The 15,441-nt window shown below is 51.8% G+C and overlaps 1 protein-coding gene and 1 long non-coding RNA gene across 3 annotated transcripts; one reads left to right on the top strand and one right to left on the bottom strand.

Moving 5' to 3' along the window:
• Window positions 1-576: 576 nt before the first annotated feature.
• Window positions 577-10,200, bottom strand: LOC148775835 (uncharacterized). 2 transcript variants are annotated; one of them, XR_016038864.1, is made up of 3 exons: window positions 9,990-10,200; window positions 2,318-2,452; window positions 577-884 (listed from the first exon to the last, which is right to left on the bottom strand). It is a non-coding gene; the product is annotated as an uncharacterized LOC148775835 (long non-coding RNA). The 2 variants fall into 2 exon arrangements; XR_016038865.1 differs by lacking the exon at window positions 9,990-10,200 and adding an exon at window positions 7,128-9,103.
• On the top strand, window positions 9,310-14,135 carry GJB2 (gap junction protein beta 2). Its single transcript, XM_055426416.2, has 2 exons — window positions 9,310-9,471; window positions 12,354-14,135. The coding sequence occupies exon 2, from the start codon at window positions 12,376-12,378 to the stop codon at window positions 13,054-13,056; it is 681 nt and encodes a 226-aa protein (XP_055282391.1). The 5' UTR covers window positions 9,310-9,471; window positions 12,354-12,375; the 3' UTR covers window positions 13,057-14,135.
• Window positions 14,136-15,441: the final 1,306 nt, after the last annotated feature.

Genomic DNA, 15,441 nt, shown 5'->3' with positions numbered 1-15,441 from the left:
TTAGAAGAGCGTTTTAGTTTCCAAGTGTTTAGAGTTTTTCTGTTTTCTTTCTTTCCATTTTTTATTGATTAATAATTGTTGATTTACACTTTGATTCCACTGTGATCAGAGGACACACTCTACCATTTCAATTATTTTAAATGTGCTGAGATTTTTCTGTGGCCTGTATTAAGTAGCCCTGTATTAAGCCCGCCTTTTCCTTCTGATGTTTTGGTGCCTGTGGCCTCCCTAACGCTGGGAAGAGGGCCCCTCCCAGGGCTGGGGAATTCCTAAAGACAGCAGACAACTCTTCTGTGACATGCACTTTTCATGAGCCCACTGACCAACCCCAAACCCACTCCCACTCCTGCAACCTCCTCCCTCAGGCTGTCACTTGCCCGGCCAGTGCCCCTGTGCCCTCATCGCCCCTCTACCCTCATCACCCCAGGCCAGGCCCCAGTTGAGCCACCAGAACACTTCACACTGACCCACTCTCAGCCAGGCTGTCGCCTGCCCTCCCCAGGACCACAGGTCAGGGGCTGCCTGGACTTCTATCCAGCATTTACAGCTATTGCTTTTTTTTGGAGTAAAGTGCATTTATTTTTTATCTGATTTCCAGGATTTAAGTTTTACTTGGCTAGAAGAATAGGAAAAGTACATCAGGCATCTTCCCGGAAGTGAAGATTCCCTTTTGAAACAGCAGCCTACCCGAGATCACTGAAGCCCGGGCAGCAGCTGGTTCCTGCTCCTCTTTATGCTGCTCGTTCTCCTCCCCCTCTGTTCTCCTGAGAGTTTTTTTCCTCAGAATCTGGGTCATTTGTCTCCCAGAGATTCTCACAGGCTGGACTTTGTGGATTGCATATTCATGGTGGTGTACATGGTCTTCCATTCTCTCTCTTGGTTTTCTACAATATAAACCAAGATTTGACGTGACACTGGGGTTATTCCAGAGTCTCTCTCACTGGTGTCTCGGTGCTCCCGTATGGAGCATCCCCGAGGGCCATTTATGCCACCCCACCCCTCCCTCAGCCCCCCCAGCCCCCACCCCTCACCCCCCTCCACTCCTCACCCCTCCCTAAGCCCCCACCCCTGAACCCCCTCCACTCCTCACCCCTCCCTCAGCCCCCCCAGCCCCCACCCCTCACCCCCCTCCACCCCCTACCCCCACCTCCACCCCTTACTCCCCTCCACTTCCCACCCCTCACCCCTCTCCACCTCCCACCCCCCAGGCATCATGCCAGCTCCCTCCTCCCGTCTTTCCTCCTCCACTAGTGCAGTCTTCTTCCCAGGATGCCCCCCACCGCAGGGTCACTGTGGGCTTCGTGCCCCAGGGTCCTTGCTTCTCTGTCAGGGTGGGGGCTCCGTGCAGGGCAGAGCCAATCCTGCTCCCTGTGCCCCCAAGACACAGTCCTTCACATCGCAAGCACTGGCGCTAGGCACCGAGCACTGAGCATGAGCACCAGGCACCAAGCAATGAGCACAAGCACCAAGTACCAAGCATGAGCACTAGCATTGAGCACAAACACTGGTGGGTGTGTGTGTGTGCAATCCACTGGGGTCTTGCTCACAATCCTCTCTCCCCAGCTTGGGGGCAGGGCTGTGGGAAGCTTGCTCCCCGCCCTCCTGAGGGGGACCGAGGTCCCAGAGAAGACCTCCCAGCCAAGGCTGCCTCAGTACCCAGGACACCTATCTGAGGACACGGCCGCCCAAGGCCTTTTCAGATCACTGTCAGAGGGGACTTCGGAGAAGTGACAGAACGCCTTGGAGCCATTCAGATGTCAGAGCACAGCAGGAAACTCTCCACCGTGAGGAAATAAAGTAACAGTGAAACCAAAGCCAAGAGTCTTTGTAAAGATGACACAGGAGACCTCAGAGGCTCCATCATTAATCAACCTCAGAAATGTGAAGCTTCTTGTTAACTTTAATCATTTCTGGGTGTGATTTATTAGACAGACATGAAAATAATTTATTTCTAGCTTTTCTGCTATCATACTTGGATTTGGGGTTAAGGTGGTTTAAAACTGTAGTTAGCACTCAGCTGGAAGGGAGGTTTCTTTGTATGCAGTTACCCTTACTCACCTCATTAGCTAAGAGATTAGTTTCTACCCAAAACATATGAATACAACCGGAGACAATGTTGATGTTCAGAAAGAGGAAGGCCTAAGTCAAGAAGGGAATTAGTTTTCTCTGGATGAACTTCAGACCCGAAACGACCCAGAATGGCCTGAATTCTCTTCTGGGGGCTAGGGGCAGGGGTGCCCAGCGTCGTCAGAAGCCAACGTCTGTGTTCAGTGCTCACAGCACAGAGATAATCCTGGCCACATGCCAGGCTCCTCACCAGACTCTGGGGTCTGGGGCTTTATCCAATCACGCCTTTGCCCCGACGCCATGGTTCCGATCCAAACAGGAGGCAGACACCACTCAGGCAGAGTGGACGTTGTAGGGTCAGGATCCAAGTTTCTCTGAAGCACACCTGTCAAGACAGTGCTGAGTTCAGTCACAAAACCGTGAGGACAACTAACATGGATCACAGACCACAGTTCCCACATCTACTGGGACAGCCTGTCCAGCCCTACAGCTGGGAATCTGTATGTTTAACAAACTCTTGAGCTGGTTTTTATGTGGCCAGCCTGGTTCCACCTTCCCACAGAGCAGTCAGATCTCAGTGTCATTTATAGCACCTGTCCCAGGGTCACTCCGGGGTCAAGTTCAGCCAGCCTAGGGTGGGGGGTCCTGCATTCCCACCTCCCCTGCACAGGGAGCCTCATGCTAGACTCACAGACACATGGAATTTCAGGCAGGAATGATTTCAAAAACAGTTGCATCCCATAACTCTGAGACCCTGGCATGCTGGAAATGCCATGCTCACGACAGGATGATAAAGCCTGCACCCACCTGAGGGCCTGATTCTTCCCTTTGCAGCCCCATGGACAGAACATGAGTCTGTCCTCCCAGCAGCTTCAGCAGCCAGACCCACTTGTGGGGAGTGTCTTGGCTGTCCCGTCTCTGCCCTGGGAGGGCATCCGGTGTGGTCATTCAGCACACACCCTGCGGGCAGCCGGGCCCTCACTCTCTGCACAGATGAAACCACATTAAAGCTGCTGAGAAGCGCTCTTGGGGACCTGCCGTCCTTCTTCATTCCTCAGAACTGGGCCTCAGCCGCCCTTTCCTGCCAGCTCCTTTGCTTTGTTCTCTGACCGCTATCTGCTTTCTCCTCCCTTTCAAAGGGTTCTCCTTATCTTCCCCGACACAGGCAGGAGGTCAGGAGCCAAGTCCATCATGCGGTGACAGCCCGTCGTCCCAGTTTGCCCTGGGTCAGGGGGCTGCGGCTCTGGCAGGTCCAGAGCTGGGGCCTGGTGGCAGGTGAGTCTGGGGCCGCAGTTTCAACCACAGTGGATGCCTGGACCACATCTTCCCTTGAGGATGGAGGCAGATGTCTCCCGCAGCTGTCTCTTTCCCAACACTTATTCCCTCCTTTATCATATCAAATCCCTTTAAACCCAGGGGGACTCTAATTTCTTTAGCTTCTCCTGCAAGCTGGGTGCTGGACTGGACTAGAAATACCCTCTTGGAGTTATGCGATGAAGTAAACCTAAAGCACTGAGCACAGTTCAGGAAATCCAGCCACATGTCAGTGGCTCACCCATTTACACTGGATTATACCCAGGGAGTCCTTTCTTTGTGTCTGTGCATTCTGTATGTCAGTCACACAACCCAGTTAGTCGTTCAGATCCATTACCTCTGCAACAGTCTACTTTTTCCTTTGGTAAACTGTTGTTCCAAAGTCTAGCAACCTAATAACCTCGTGTGCAATGTCATGGAGCCTGTGAGGAAAGACAGGTGTTTCCCACCAGATGGTGATTGAGTTGATGATGCTCAGATCCTCCAGGCTGACCCACAGCATCTCCACCTACTACCCACTGAACAGACAGATCATCACTAAGGAGAGGGGGTCCAAGCGCCACCACCACGGATCAAAGGCCACGAAGAAACAACGAAAGGCTGTATATTTATCTCTATTTCCCACAGCACAGTAGTCCAACCCACACTTTTGACATTAAATACGTGATCCACTGAAACCGCTGACCCGTGACTCCTGAGTATGCTGGACACCAGAGCATTATACGTGGGTCCTTTTTTAGACAAATAATTTTATTAAGTTCGTAAAAGATTCAATCAAATGGTGCTGCTGCTTCTCCTCCACCCCTGGAATCTACATCCTCAGACCAGAGAGGAGCCCTGGGGAAACCAGTCTGATGGAGGCAGTCCCCTCCCAGCCTGAGAGGGGTCTTCAGCACCTGGGAGCCAAGCTCGGAGGAGGCCCAGGAGAGCAGATGGCCGAGCTCGGGGCCTGGGGGTCTCTCCTGCTGTGACACCACTTCCCCTGAGGCCACAGGGACTCTGTTGTCACCCTGGGAATGACGAATCTACAGCAGCAGGTACATTTTACCCTGGAGCCAGCACACGCATGAATATGAAAACACACATGAAACAAACACTGCCTGAAACATGACTTAACTCTTATTAAGAGCACCATGTTCTGATTTTTCCTATTCTATTTTATTCCATTGTGAATAAAAGAAAGACATTTGTTTCCCAGTCTGCTGAGGAGCTCGTCACAGCAACGCTAGACTTAAAGAAGACGCTCTTTGGCCCTGGATCCTCCCAGTGTCCCCTGGTCGAGTCCTCCTAGTGCCATCTACTGGGCACTCTGGATGTTGCATGTACCTTTTTCCCAGCACAGAGATTTTGCAAAAATGAGATGAAATCAAAGAACTCAATACACCACTATGTGCTTCTTCCCCCAAAGTAGAAAGGCTCTGAAACAGTTCAAGGAGAGGCTTAGATGAGTGGCTAACGGAAAAACCCAGTTCTGAATTCTAATATCAAAGACTCCATGTCCATTTCCCAAAGAGGGCTTTCAGCCAGAGAACTGATAGCCGCCTGGTGCAAGACTGACCTGGAACCAGTGGACTCCAGATAGCATCAGATTTCAAACAGAACAGTCCACACGAGCATTCCACAAAAATCTGCCAGGGTCCAGCAAACTCAATTTACACAGGGACTCATTGCTCTGCTGCCCTTTATCAAACCTATGTCTCTCTTTTGTTTTTTTCACTAAAGCAGTCCATAATAAAGTGTTAGTTGAGGAATTTTGTCCAACTCTTTGAGATCCCATGGACTGTAGCCCAGCAGGCTCCTCTGTCCATGGAATTTCCCAGGCAAGAATACTGCAGTGGGTTGCCATGCCCTTCTCTAGGAGTTCTTCCTGACCCAGGGATCGAACCAGGTGGCCTGCACTGAGCCACCAGGGTGCTGTGTATGTGCTGTGTGGTAAGTCACTTCAGTCGTGTTTGACTCTTTGCGACCTTATGCACCACAGCCACCAGGCTCCTCTGGTCATGGGATTTCCCAGACAAGAACAGTTGCCATGCCCTCCCCCAGGGGATCTTCCCGACCCAGGGATCGAACCTGCATGGTAGATGGGTTCTTTACCACCAGGAAAGCCAGTGTACGTACTAGATCCTAACTTATTCTAAGTTACGAACCTCTTCAAGATGATATATAACACAATATTTTCCTAACAAAACTAAAATGTACAACTCTCTTTTGTTCCTTTATGAGTTGTGCAGAGTTTCCATTTGACCAGCTCACCAGAGCTTACAGAATTTAATTTTTATATTTAATAGAAATCAGTTTCCCCTACCAGTTTGCCTGGGGAATTACAGCTTTGTATTCATTTCTGACCAACACAAGCTCTTGATACAAACACATCTGGAAACATCTTTGTAATTTCTCCAGTTTGCAAACAAGAAATACACAATGTATTTGCCAGTAGGAGCATGTCCCCAACCAGTAAGGCCAAGGAAATCAACTTGTTTACCACTTCCTTGCAACCAACACATCCAACAATTCAAACTTCCCCCAAATAGTTTATGTATGAACATAAAAATAGAGTGAGGGGGAATTCCCTCCTAGTCCAGTGGTTGGGACTCTGCGTTCTCACTGCCAAGAGCCTGGGTTTGATCCCTGGTCAGGGAATTAAGATCACACAAGCCATGTGGTGGGGGGCACCCCTCACCCCCCAAAATAGTGTTAGGAAACCGGAAAGGCCTTTAACAGTTTCAGTCACAACTCAGAAGTTGGAATTTTTATGACTTTAATTTGAAAGTGAAGAAAACAATTAAATAGTGATATCTGAAGTCTTTTTCTGTTCCACGTACTTGGAATGGAAGTTTCTTTTTCCCCAAAATTATTTGACGTTAACAATTTTCAGGGTGCACAAGTGAAGGAGTGGGTCAATAAATATGGTGCAGAGATAAATCTTAGTGCGATGCTATTCTCCTGGGATAATGATCCACAAAACTGTGAAAGGATCACACCAGGGCCACTCCTACTTTAAAATGATATTATCATATGTAAGTCATTATTATTAACCAATTACACAGAGACTCCAGGGCTTCTTAATATCTGCACATCTGAGGGTTGAATTTTCCCTTTTTGCCAATTATTTATATGATTCATATTTCAACAGCAAAGTCAAGAAAGTGCGTGCAGACCAATAGCGAGTGGCTTATAACCAATAGCTCAGAGACATCCAGTGACCCCCAAGCTGCCAAGAGTTAAGGCAGGGAGCCCACCTCTCACAAGTCCCTTCTTGTCTGGAGCATTTCTGATATCACCTACATAGGATTTGTGAGTCAGAATTTCACTGACACATTCTTTATGTACATTCAAAGCATCCTCCCCAAGGGAAGTTCCAGGGGCTGCTCCATCAGGCAACTGGTAGGCAATCATTCATTACAATATGTTAAGAAATACATATTTGTCTCACACTGATTTCTTGCCCAATAGCAACTTTTTTGGTTTACTGATAAAACAACTGTCAAATTAAAATATCAAATAGCTTTCACATTAGCATTTCCCCTTACAGCCTGACAATTGCACAAAGGTTCAGCTCAATTGTGAACACCTGGGATTTGACTGCTTGCTACAAAGCAGGTATGTGAAATACTTCATCAACGCAGCTCTGACACCGTGAAGTGACAGGTGCGCACCAGTTAGTCATTAATATTTACTCAGTAAGGAAGGGCCTGGCCATCCCTGGAAAGGGCCAGTCCTCCATATCAGCTTTATTTGAGCCCTACCCCGGAGACACCAAGCTCCACCATCAGACTCCAAACATATCCTCTATCGTGTTCAGCGCCCAGTAGACAAGGCTGGAGAGGTGCGCCCATCAGGCTGGGGAGGACGGAGCGGAGGGCAGGGTGGGGGCAGGCAGCCTTCTCCGGGGGCTGTTATTTTCAAAATGAAGACCTGAAACCAGGGCCACAGAATGAAGGCTTATTTTCAATGATTAGATATAACACAGTAATGCTTTTAACCAAAAATAATGCAGCAACATGAGTGTACTGTTCATAAAATAATTACAGGATTTATAAAGAAAAAAGATTAACCCCTGGTGTGATCTGCGAAGTGCATACTCATGTGACGGTGACTTCACGTGTCCAGATCTGAGACCCTGTTCAATCACTCCCTTCTTCCCTTCTCTGCTCTGGGGGACACAGAAATACCTCCAGGGGATTTCCTGCTCCACTGGAATCCAAGTCCGGTTGAGAAGAAAGCACCCACAAACAGAAAATAACAAAAGTCACAACAAACAGAAGGAAATCAAGTGCTGAGTTGTAATTAAGAGCTAAGAGCTGTAGGCATTCTAACTATAAAACCCCAAACGCAGAGTGGCTAGATATACAATTAGCCAACAACACCGCAGTCATTATGCAAATCACGACAATACGTCAGGGAAAACAGGAAAGGGAAGTTGACCAGCAACCTGCAATCCTGCTATAGACACAAAAAGCCAGGAGAAATTTGTCAGTGGGAGAAAGCGAGTCAACTTTCAATCTACAAGCCACCTTTACCAGCTGGCTTTCTACAAAGATGCCAGATCCTTCCTTCACTCCAATGTGAGGCCCCCATAGAGCGCTGCCCCTGACCACCTGAAGGGTGGCCCCAGGCTGGGGGTGGGCAGCGAGCTATCCCCCAGCTACCCGCCTTTGCCCCGTCATTTCCAACCTGCCGATTCAGCACATCTCTCAGATGGGCCTTCCTGGACTTCCTCTGTTCGTGAACACTCCCTCCCGGACTAAGACCTGGGGCAGGGAGGTGGGGTAGTGACCGCGGGACAAAGTCAGGTTCTCCAGGCAAGAAAGGCCCAAGCTGGCCCGTGGCGATGGGTACAAATTTTACAAGGAAAAGTCAATACCTTTACGCCAGTGTTGGCACTCATGAGAAACTCATTTGTAAGGCCAGATCTGCCCTGTCAGGATGAATCATCTCTGCTCAACTTAAAGACGACACAAGTAAAGCGGAGGTGGGAGCGAGCACGCCCGCACCTCGGGGCGACCCTCTTTGCGGGAATCCTGGAGCCAGATCCTGCCTCCCACCCCCACCCCTCATGCTGGACACAGGTCCCCAGACGCGGCCCAGTCTTGCGATTTTAATTCTCCATCCGCTCTCTCTGTGGACCTCAGAATACCCAACCACAGGCGAACAATGAACGCTGTAATCCGAGATCAGGCTTCCGGGAGAGGAGCCCGGCTTCCCAGGATCGTCTCCAGAAACCCCAGCTGCGCTCCCCTTCGCGGCGAGTGTGCAGGGCAGGGGTCCGGGGACTTCATTCGTGGCGGCTCCCCGACCCCGAGTTGGGTAACATCCTCGAGATTTCTCGGCCGTGGAAGGCGGAGAACACCGGCAGGGCCCCGGGCACCCTCGCTGGGGCGCAGGCCTGGGTGCGCCCGCAGGGTCTCCCCACCACCGCCAGCCCCGGCCCTCGGAGCATAGTTAAGAGATCGAGTCACACAGGGAACTCAAGGAGACGTTTGTTAAGTCTGCCTGCGAGGTTTGGGGGAGAAACAAGCAGGCACTCGGCCAAGGCACTCTCCCACCACGAACCCACATTCCCAGGAGGGAAGCGGCCCCGGCACCCGCGCGCCCGCAGAGCCTCGGAGGTAACGGCCCTCAGAGCCTGAACTCTCTCTTCAACTATGTTGCATTAATTAATTAATTAAATCCGAGCTTTGACCACCACGGCACTCTAGGACCCGTCCAGGCAGAAACCACAGTAACAGTAACGGCACCAAACCTTTCATGTCATCCCCCAACCCCGCCCGAGACTCCAGGAACCCCAGCCTCACAGCGCTCCGGCCGCGGACCCCCGGCGCCGCGCCCCGCCCCTCGGCGCTGGGGGCGGCCGGACGCCGAGGAGCCGCCCCCTCCGGACTTTCTCAACAGCTCGCCGGAGGAGGCGGGGTGCGGGGCGCGGTTAAAAGGCGCCGCTGGTCCAACAGGTGTCGAAGGCCCGAGCGCCCCGCGCGCAGCGCTCTCCGGACTCAGGCCGTAGCGGCGCCCCCGCCGCCCCCGCGACCCCCGCGATCCCCGCCACTTCCTCGCAGCCGCCGCGCGTTCAGCCCGTGCGCCCCGCTCCCAGCGGTAAGGCCGGCGCCCACTCTCGGCTGCCCCGAAAGGCAGGGAGCTGTGGGACTCCTCGGGAAGAGACCCCCGGGACCGCCAGGGGCTGTGGGACCCCTCGGAGAGGGATCATGGGACCACCAGGGACTGTGGAGCGCCTCGGAGAGGGACCCCGGGACCGCCAGGGGGCTCTGGAACCCCTCTGGGAGGGACCCGGGTCCCCAGGCTGCACCCGGCGCGCACCGAGGCCCTGCGCCCCGGGCAGTGGCCACAGCGGCGCTGGGCGCCGGGCGGGAGGCGATTGCGAACCCATGGCCGGAGCTCCTCGGGCTGGGTCTGGTGCGCAGCGCGCGGTCGAGCGGGAGCGGGGCCGGGGGCGGACAGGTGCGCGCACTCGCCCGGGGTGTTCGCGGCTCCTCCGGAAAGGCTGGCGCGGCCGCCCGGCTCTTCATCCGGAGCCTCCGGTCGCCCGAGATTTCGCTCAGAAAGAAAATGCGGTCTCGGGCGTGAAGCGGAAGCTCAACCTGCAGGAAGCTGACCTTCCGCGGCCGAGCGGGAGCCCAGCGGCCGGCGTGACCTCTTTCCCTCCCCGAGCTCGAGTTCTGAGCGGGGCTTCCAGGCGCAGTCGTGGGGGCGGCTTTCGGGGCTCCCCTGCCGGCCGGGTCCCAGGCCTCACCGTCCTCCCGTGTCCTGAGAGCTGACCCCGCGCCCCCCATCTCTAGATGCGGTGACAGCCGCGTCCCCACCCGCCCTTTGCGTCGGGGGCGGGGTATGTGGAGACATGGGCCACCACCCAAAAAGTGAGGGTTGGGGAATTAACAGGTGAAGGACTCCTGGTGACCTTTCTACAACCTGCGCCTCACCCAGCAGCTACCCCCGCCCGAAGGTCGCCCCTCTGCCCACCGGGCAGGTGGTGTGGACAGGTCAGGAAAGGCAGGGGTACGCGCCGGGATGAATGTTGAGAATGCTTTCCTCAGGCCTTGTCACCTGGCCAGCTCTCCTCTCCTGTCACCCTGTCCCATGGGGTCAAACTTTAATTAGCTCCTCTTCCTCAAGGATCTTTGGACAGGTAGCTGCCGCCCAACCAAGAGCTTTTACAAAAGGACAAGGATGGAGGGTTTACTTCCCACTGTGTTTTCTGAACATCAGCTGCTGGTTGACTGGTTAAAGGAGTGTGGGTCCTGGGCTGGCACCCACCCCGCCCCGAATCTTTAGCCAGATGCTTTGATACAAGTCAGTCAGGCTGTTTCAGAGAGTGTCCTGTTGGCACTTAGTAAGTGAGGCCGAGAAGTGGAGGGTCTGATTTCACAGGTACCGGTGGTCACGCTGCTGGCCAGGACGGGCCAGCTCAGAGGAACCCAAGGCCTACAGGCCATCTGTGTTCAGGGTCAGGGTTGAGTCTTTTCCAGGTGACATTTGCCTCTTTCACGCCAAGCTGCCCAAGTGTCTCAGTGCTCGTAGCTCTCATATCCTGACTTTCTTGTGTCTGGGCTGCCTCCTCTGAAGGAGTGGCCATGGATGATTACAGCCAGGCCTGGGTGCCCCAAGCAGTGCCCCATAGGCGGCGGGGTGATCAGACTGCCCCCCCATCCTGGCTGCTCAGGAAGTCCAGTGGGAAACAAGACCCGACTTGCTCAGAATAAGGAGAACACTAAGCTTTTAAGCAAGAAGAAGCACTGAGAACCAGTTCGGAAGGTGGAGACACAGATTACTCATCAGATTGTGGAGGGTGGAGCCTTGTTATAAGAGGCTTGATTGAGACAGACGGGTGTGACTGCACGTAAATGAAGACAGTTCATACCCTGCGATGAGAAGGCCACCGGCTCCTGGAGGCGAATGCCCGGGTTCCCCAGGTCCTCTCCAGCCGGCAGCACATCACCCGGCAGCGTCCACATTGACCCTCAATACCGTGAGGGTGCCTGCGACGGCCAGTCCCTGGGGACTCACTGAGTTAAGCTTTCATTTATTTTCTTACGATGCACCTCTTTAGAAGCACTTCTAAATTAAAATCATAGCCACAATAAAAATGCACCATCTGAACAGTTTTCAAACCCGAGTACTGATTGATTGGTCAGTCCCAGCAGGACAACGAGGACCCCAGCCCGCACACAGAGCGCACACAGAAACCCAGGCACACACTGGCTCTTCTCTGAGAAAGGACCATTTCTAACTGGCTCCCTTTTGTACAGGAAAAGGAAGTGAAGCCCATTGGGAAACATTAAACATTGATTTTACCCTTGGGGACAGTCATTTCGCCCCTGCATCCCATGTCCGGAAAACTGAATAATTTAAGAAAGGAGGTGCTGTGGGGAGACATGGCCTCTTGGCCTTGAAGGCAAGGTCGGCCCTGGCAGGCACGAGCCCAGAGTGTCATCCAGAGCTGCTGCTGCTGCTAAGTCACTTTAGTCGTGTCCAACTTTGTGTGACCCCACTGACGGCAGCCCACCAGGCTCCCCCGTCCCTGGGATTCTCCAGGCAAGAACACTGGAGTGGCTAGAGGCCAGCAAACACTTGGAAGTGCTGAATGCTGCTGGAGGGTCGGGGAAACAGAGGGTGTCTGCAGAGGGTTTGGTCAGCACACCCAGGGCCCTGGGTCAGTGGGCATGTTTGCTAGGGTGCCTCCTCCCCACCCCACGAGTTGATTGTGCTGAAGGCTGGGTGCATTACTGGGGTGAGTACACCCCTCTTTACTAGAGAACAGAGAACGCGTCCACAGTGGACTGTCTGCTGCACAGCAAACCCCATGGCAAGCCTGGTTGCTCTTGTTTCCCCTTGTTGAGGGAGACTGTGTAAGAACTGGCTTTTTGAGATGGCTGGTGCTCACGGGCCAGCCCCACTGAGCCTCCCCAAGCCAGTCCCACACGCTCACCCCATGTTGCGCTGTGTCACTCTGTCTTTTCCAGCACAAGCTGCCCAAACGAGAAGATGGACTGGAGCGCACTGCAGACTATCCTGGGGGGTGTGAACAAGCACTCCACCAGCATCGGCAAGATCTGGCTGACTGTCCTCTTCATCTTCCGAATCATGATCCTGGTGGTGGCTGCCAAGGAGGTGTGGGGGGACGAGCAGGCTGACTTCGTGTGCAACACCCTGCAGCCCGGGTGCAAGAACGTGTGCTACGACCACTACTTCCCCATCTCACACATCCGGCTCTGGGCGCTGCAGCTCATCTTTGTGTCCACACCCGCCCTGCTGGTGGCCATGCACGTGGCCTACTACAGGCATGAGAAAAAGCGTAAGTTCATCAGGGGAGAGATAAAGACCGAGTTCAAGGACATCGAAGAGATCAAGAACCAGAAGGTCCGGATCGAGGGGTCTCTGTGGTGGACCTACACGGGCAGCATCTTCTTCCGCGTCATCTTCGAGGCTGCCTTCATGTACGTCTTCTACGTGATGTATGATGGCTTCGCCATGCAGCGCCTGGTGAAGTGCAATGCCTGGCCCTGCCCCAACACGGTGGACTGCTTCGTGTCCAGGCCCACAGAGAAGACCGTCTTCACTGTCTTCATGATCGCAGTGTCTGGAATTTGCATCCTGCTCAATGTCACTGAGCTGTGTTACTTGCTGATTCGATTTTGTTCCGGAAAGTCCAAAAAACCAGTGTAACCATAGTGGTCGCCGGGTTTAGATAAAAGAGGAGTGCGATCTGTGCTCAGCCGTGGGGCACAGTCAGCCGGCCCCCCCACCCTGGGTACAGCTCATCTTCAGGGCCACCTTTGATCCCCTCCCCGGTAGATCGCACGTGCAATCCCAGATGCCTCTAGAGGCTGTTCCCCCCACCCCACCCCTGCAAGTGTCCTATTGAAGGCAGACTCATAACCTCTGCCACTTTTCTCTGAAACCGGTCCTGGTGGGGCCGAGTTGGCCCAGGTGGCCATGCCTATTTAGACAAAGGACATGGCGTTTGTCTCCGTTTCTTTGAGGAAAGGAGAGAAACGCCGGGGCCTGAAGAGCACAGGGTCTGGTTGATCCACTTAGGGCTCTCTTTGCCATTTCCCCTGCATTAAAAGTGAGCACAGAGAATATTGGTTCTTTTATTTGCTTTGACGTTTCAGTCTTCAACAGTGGACGCGCTCCCTAATGCTTCAAACTCTGTTACACGTTTTTAAGTGAAAATTTAAAATATGACGTGTTCTTTTGATCTGCAAGGAACCATTCATTATAGGTTCCTCTTATTTCAAAGGCTCAGATTACCATATGTAAACGGGGTTTAATTAGATGCTCTTGTTGAATTTAACTATGGCCTTTCAGGTGTGAGTGGTTTGCACTGCCCCCAAGAGGCTGTCCATTGTATGACGTGTGGTGTGTGTTACAGGGACGCATTTCAGCTTCCCTCAGTGAAACAAACTAGCAGCCCTTGGCGATGGCTTCTAATAGCAAACAGCCTCATTTCAAAAGTTTAGATGTGATTTTGCATGAGGAATGCAGACTTTATATACCATGAGTTACTACCAACGGTAGGGTGGTTCAAGACACCCTGAGCTTCCTTACGATGGTGCCTTTTCCACTCCCACAGGAAGACCGCTGACTTACAGAGATTGCTTGGGACTATTTTATTGCCACAGTATGATTTAATGGTGCAGAAGAAAATGGCAAATTGAGGGGGAAGGGGCAGTAACTGTTTCTAAAAAAGAGGTGTAAAAACTAGACTCTAAATTTTGACAATTAAAAATGAGTTTCATCTGCTTCAAAGGTTTGTTCACTTCCCTTTTCAGCATCTAGGCTTTTAAAGTGAAAATAGACTGAATAGACATTTTTTTTAAAAAGTAGAAACTAGGGTTTAGATAACTATTTAGCAGTTCTTTAAGACAGACAGAATCCTAATATTTTCATGATGCTTGACATGGTTTCAAAGAAATGGTACTCAGTATACTTCAATGAGAGTAAATACTTTTCTGTTGCCAAGAATAGCTTTATAAAAACATTTTGTAATAATACATGATAGTTTTAATTACATACTTGTAATTAAAATAATTTTGTGACATCTCATATATCATTTAAATATTAAAATATAATTGATTCATATAATGGTTATTTAAAATCTATTACAGAATGTGTGCTAAGTAGCTTCAGTCACATCCAACTCTTTGTGACCCCATGGACTGTAGCCCTTCAAGATCCTCTGTCCTTGGGATTATCTGGGCAAGAACACTGGAGTGGGTTGCCATGCCCTCCTCCAGGGATCTTCCCGACCCAGAGATGTGCAACCTGAGTCTCATATCTTCTGTATTGGCAGGCAGGTTCTTTACCACTAGCACCACCTGGGAAGCCCTTTTAATAGAATAGAATAGTAGCTTTTAATTTCATCTATAGCTGGTTTTGTGAAAGTATGTGAAAATTTCGTAACACTAAATGGGTAAATTACCACTGTGTCTGTCTGAGACTCTGGGATCCTTCTGCCCCAGTTATGGAAAAGCCTGTGTCACCAGAAAGGCAGTTGGGGAAGGAGAAAACAGGGTTATTCCTGCCTTGTGCTCACCACTAGCAGGTTCCTGAGAAACGCACAGTGTGGACAGGCTTTGCCGCTTGGAGGACACTGAGCTGAGGTCACGTGACTAGGTTGGCTCCTAGAAGAATCATTTAAAGATGTCAAAATGTTATTCACCATCAAGGTTGGCTGAGGCATGAGAAAAATTCCATCAGGTATCTTTTATATGGGGTTTTCTATGGAGTTTCATGTCCATTTGTGTGCAAGCAAACTGGTCTTATTACCTGCCTTCTGTTCAGGGAGCACCTTCCAGGCTGTGCGTGTGGCCTGCTGCCCAGCACCCTCCTGGGATGCCAGAAACACCCAAGGTGGTCGGAGACCTCATCCAGGGACCTGAAAGCACTTTACACATTGGTAATTACAAGTGTGTTCATGGGGAACCATACGGTCCTTTGTTGTTGTTTAATCTCTAAGTCATGTCCAACTCTTTGTGACCCCCTGGAATGTAGCCTGCCAGGCTCCTTTGTCCGTGAGATTCTCCAGGCAAGAATACTGGAGAGGGT

The sequence above is a fragment of the Moschus berezovskii genome, chromosome 13 (assembly GCF_049115385.1).
Source record: "Moschus berezovskii isolate FMDL1 chromosome 13, NW_MosBer_1.0, whole genome shotgun sequence".
NCBI lineage: Eukaryota > Metazoa > Chordata > Mammalia > Artiodactyla > Moschidae > Moschus > Moschus berezovskii.
The sequence above is the reverse complement of the archived record's forward strand: the minus strand, read 5'-3'. Positions and strand labels throughout refer to the sequence as shown.

Bases quoted from the DNA above. Each gene is read 5' to 3' on its own strand.
- GJB2 (XM_055426416.2), top strand. From the start codon at position 12,376: ATGGACTGGAGCGCACTGCAGACTATCCTGGGGGGTGTGAACAAGCAC.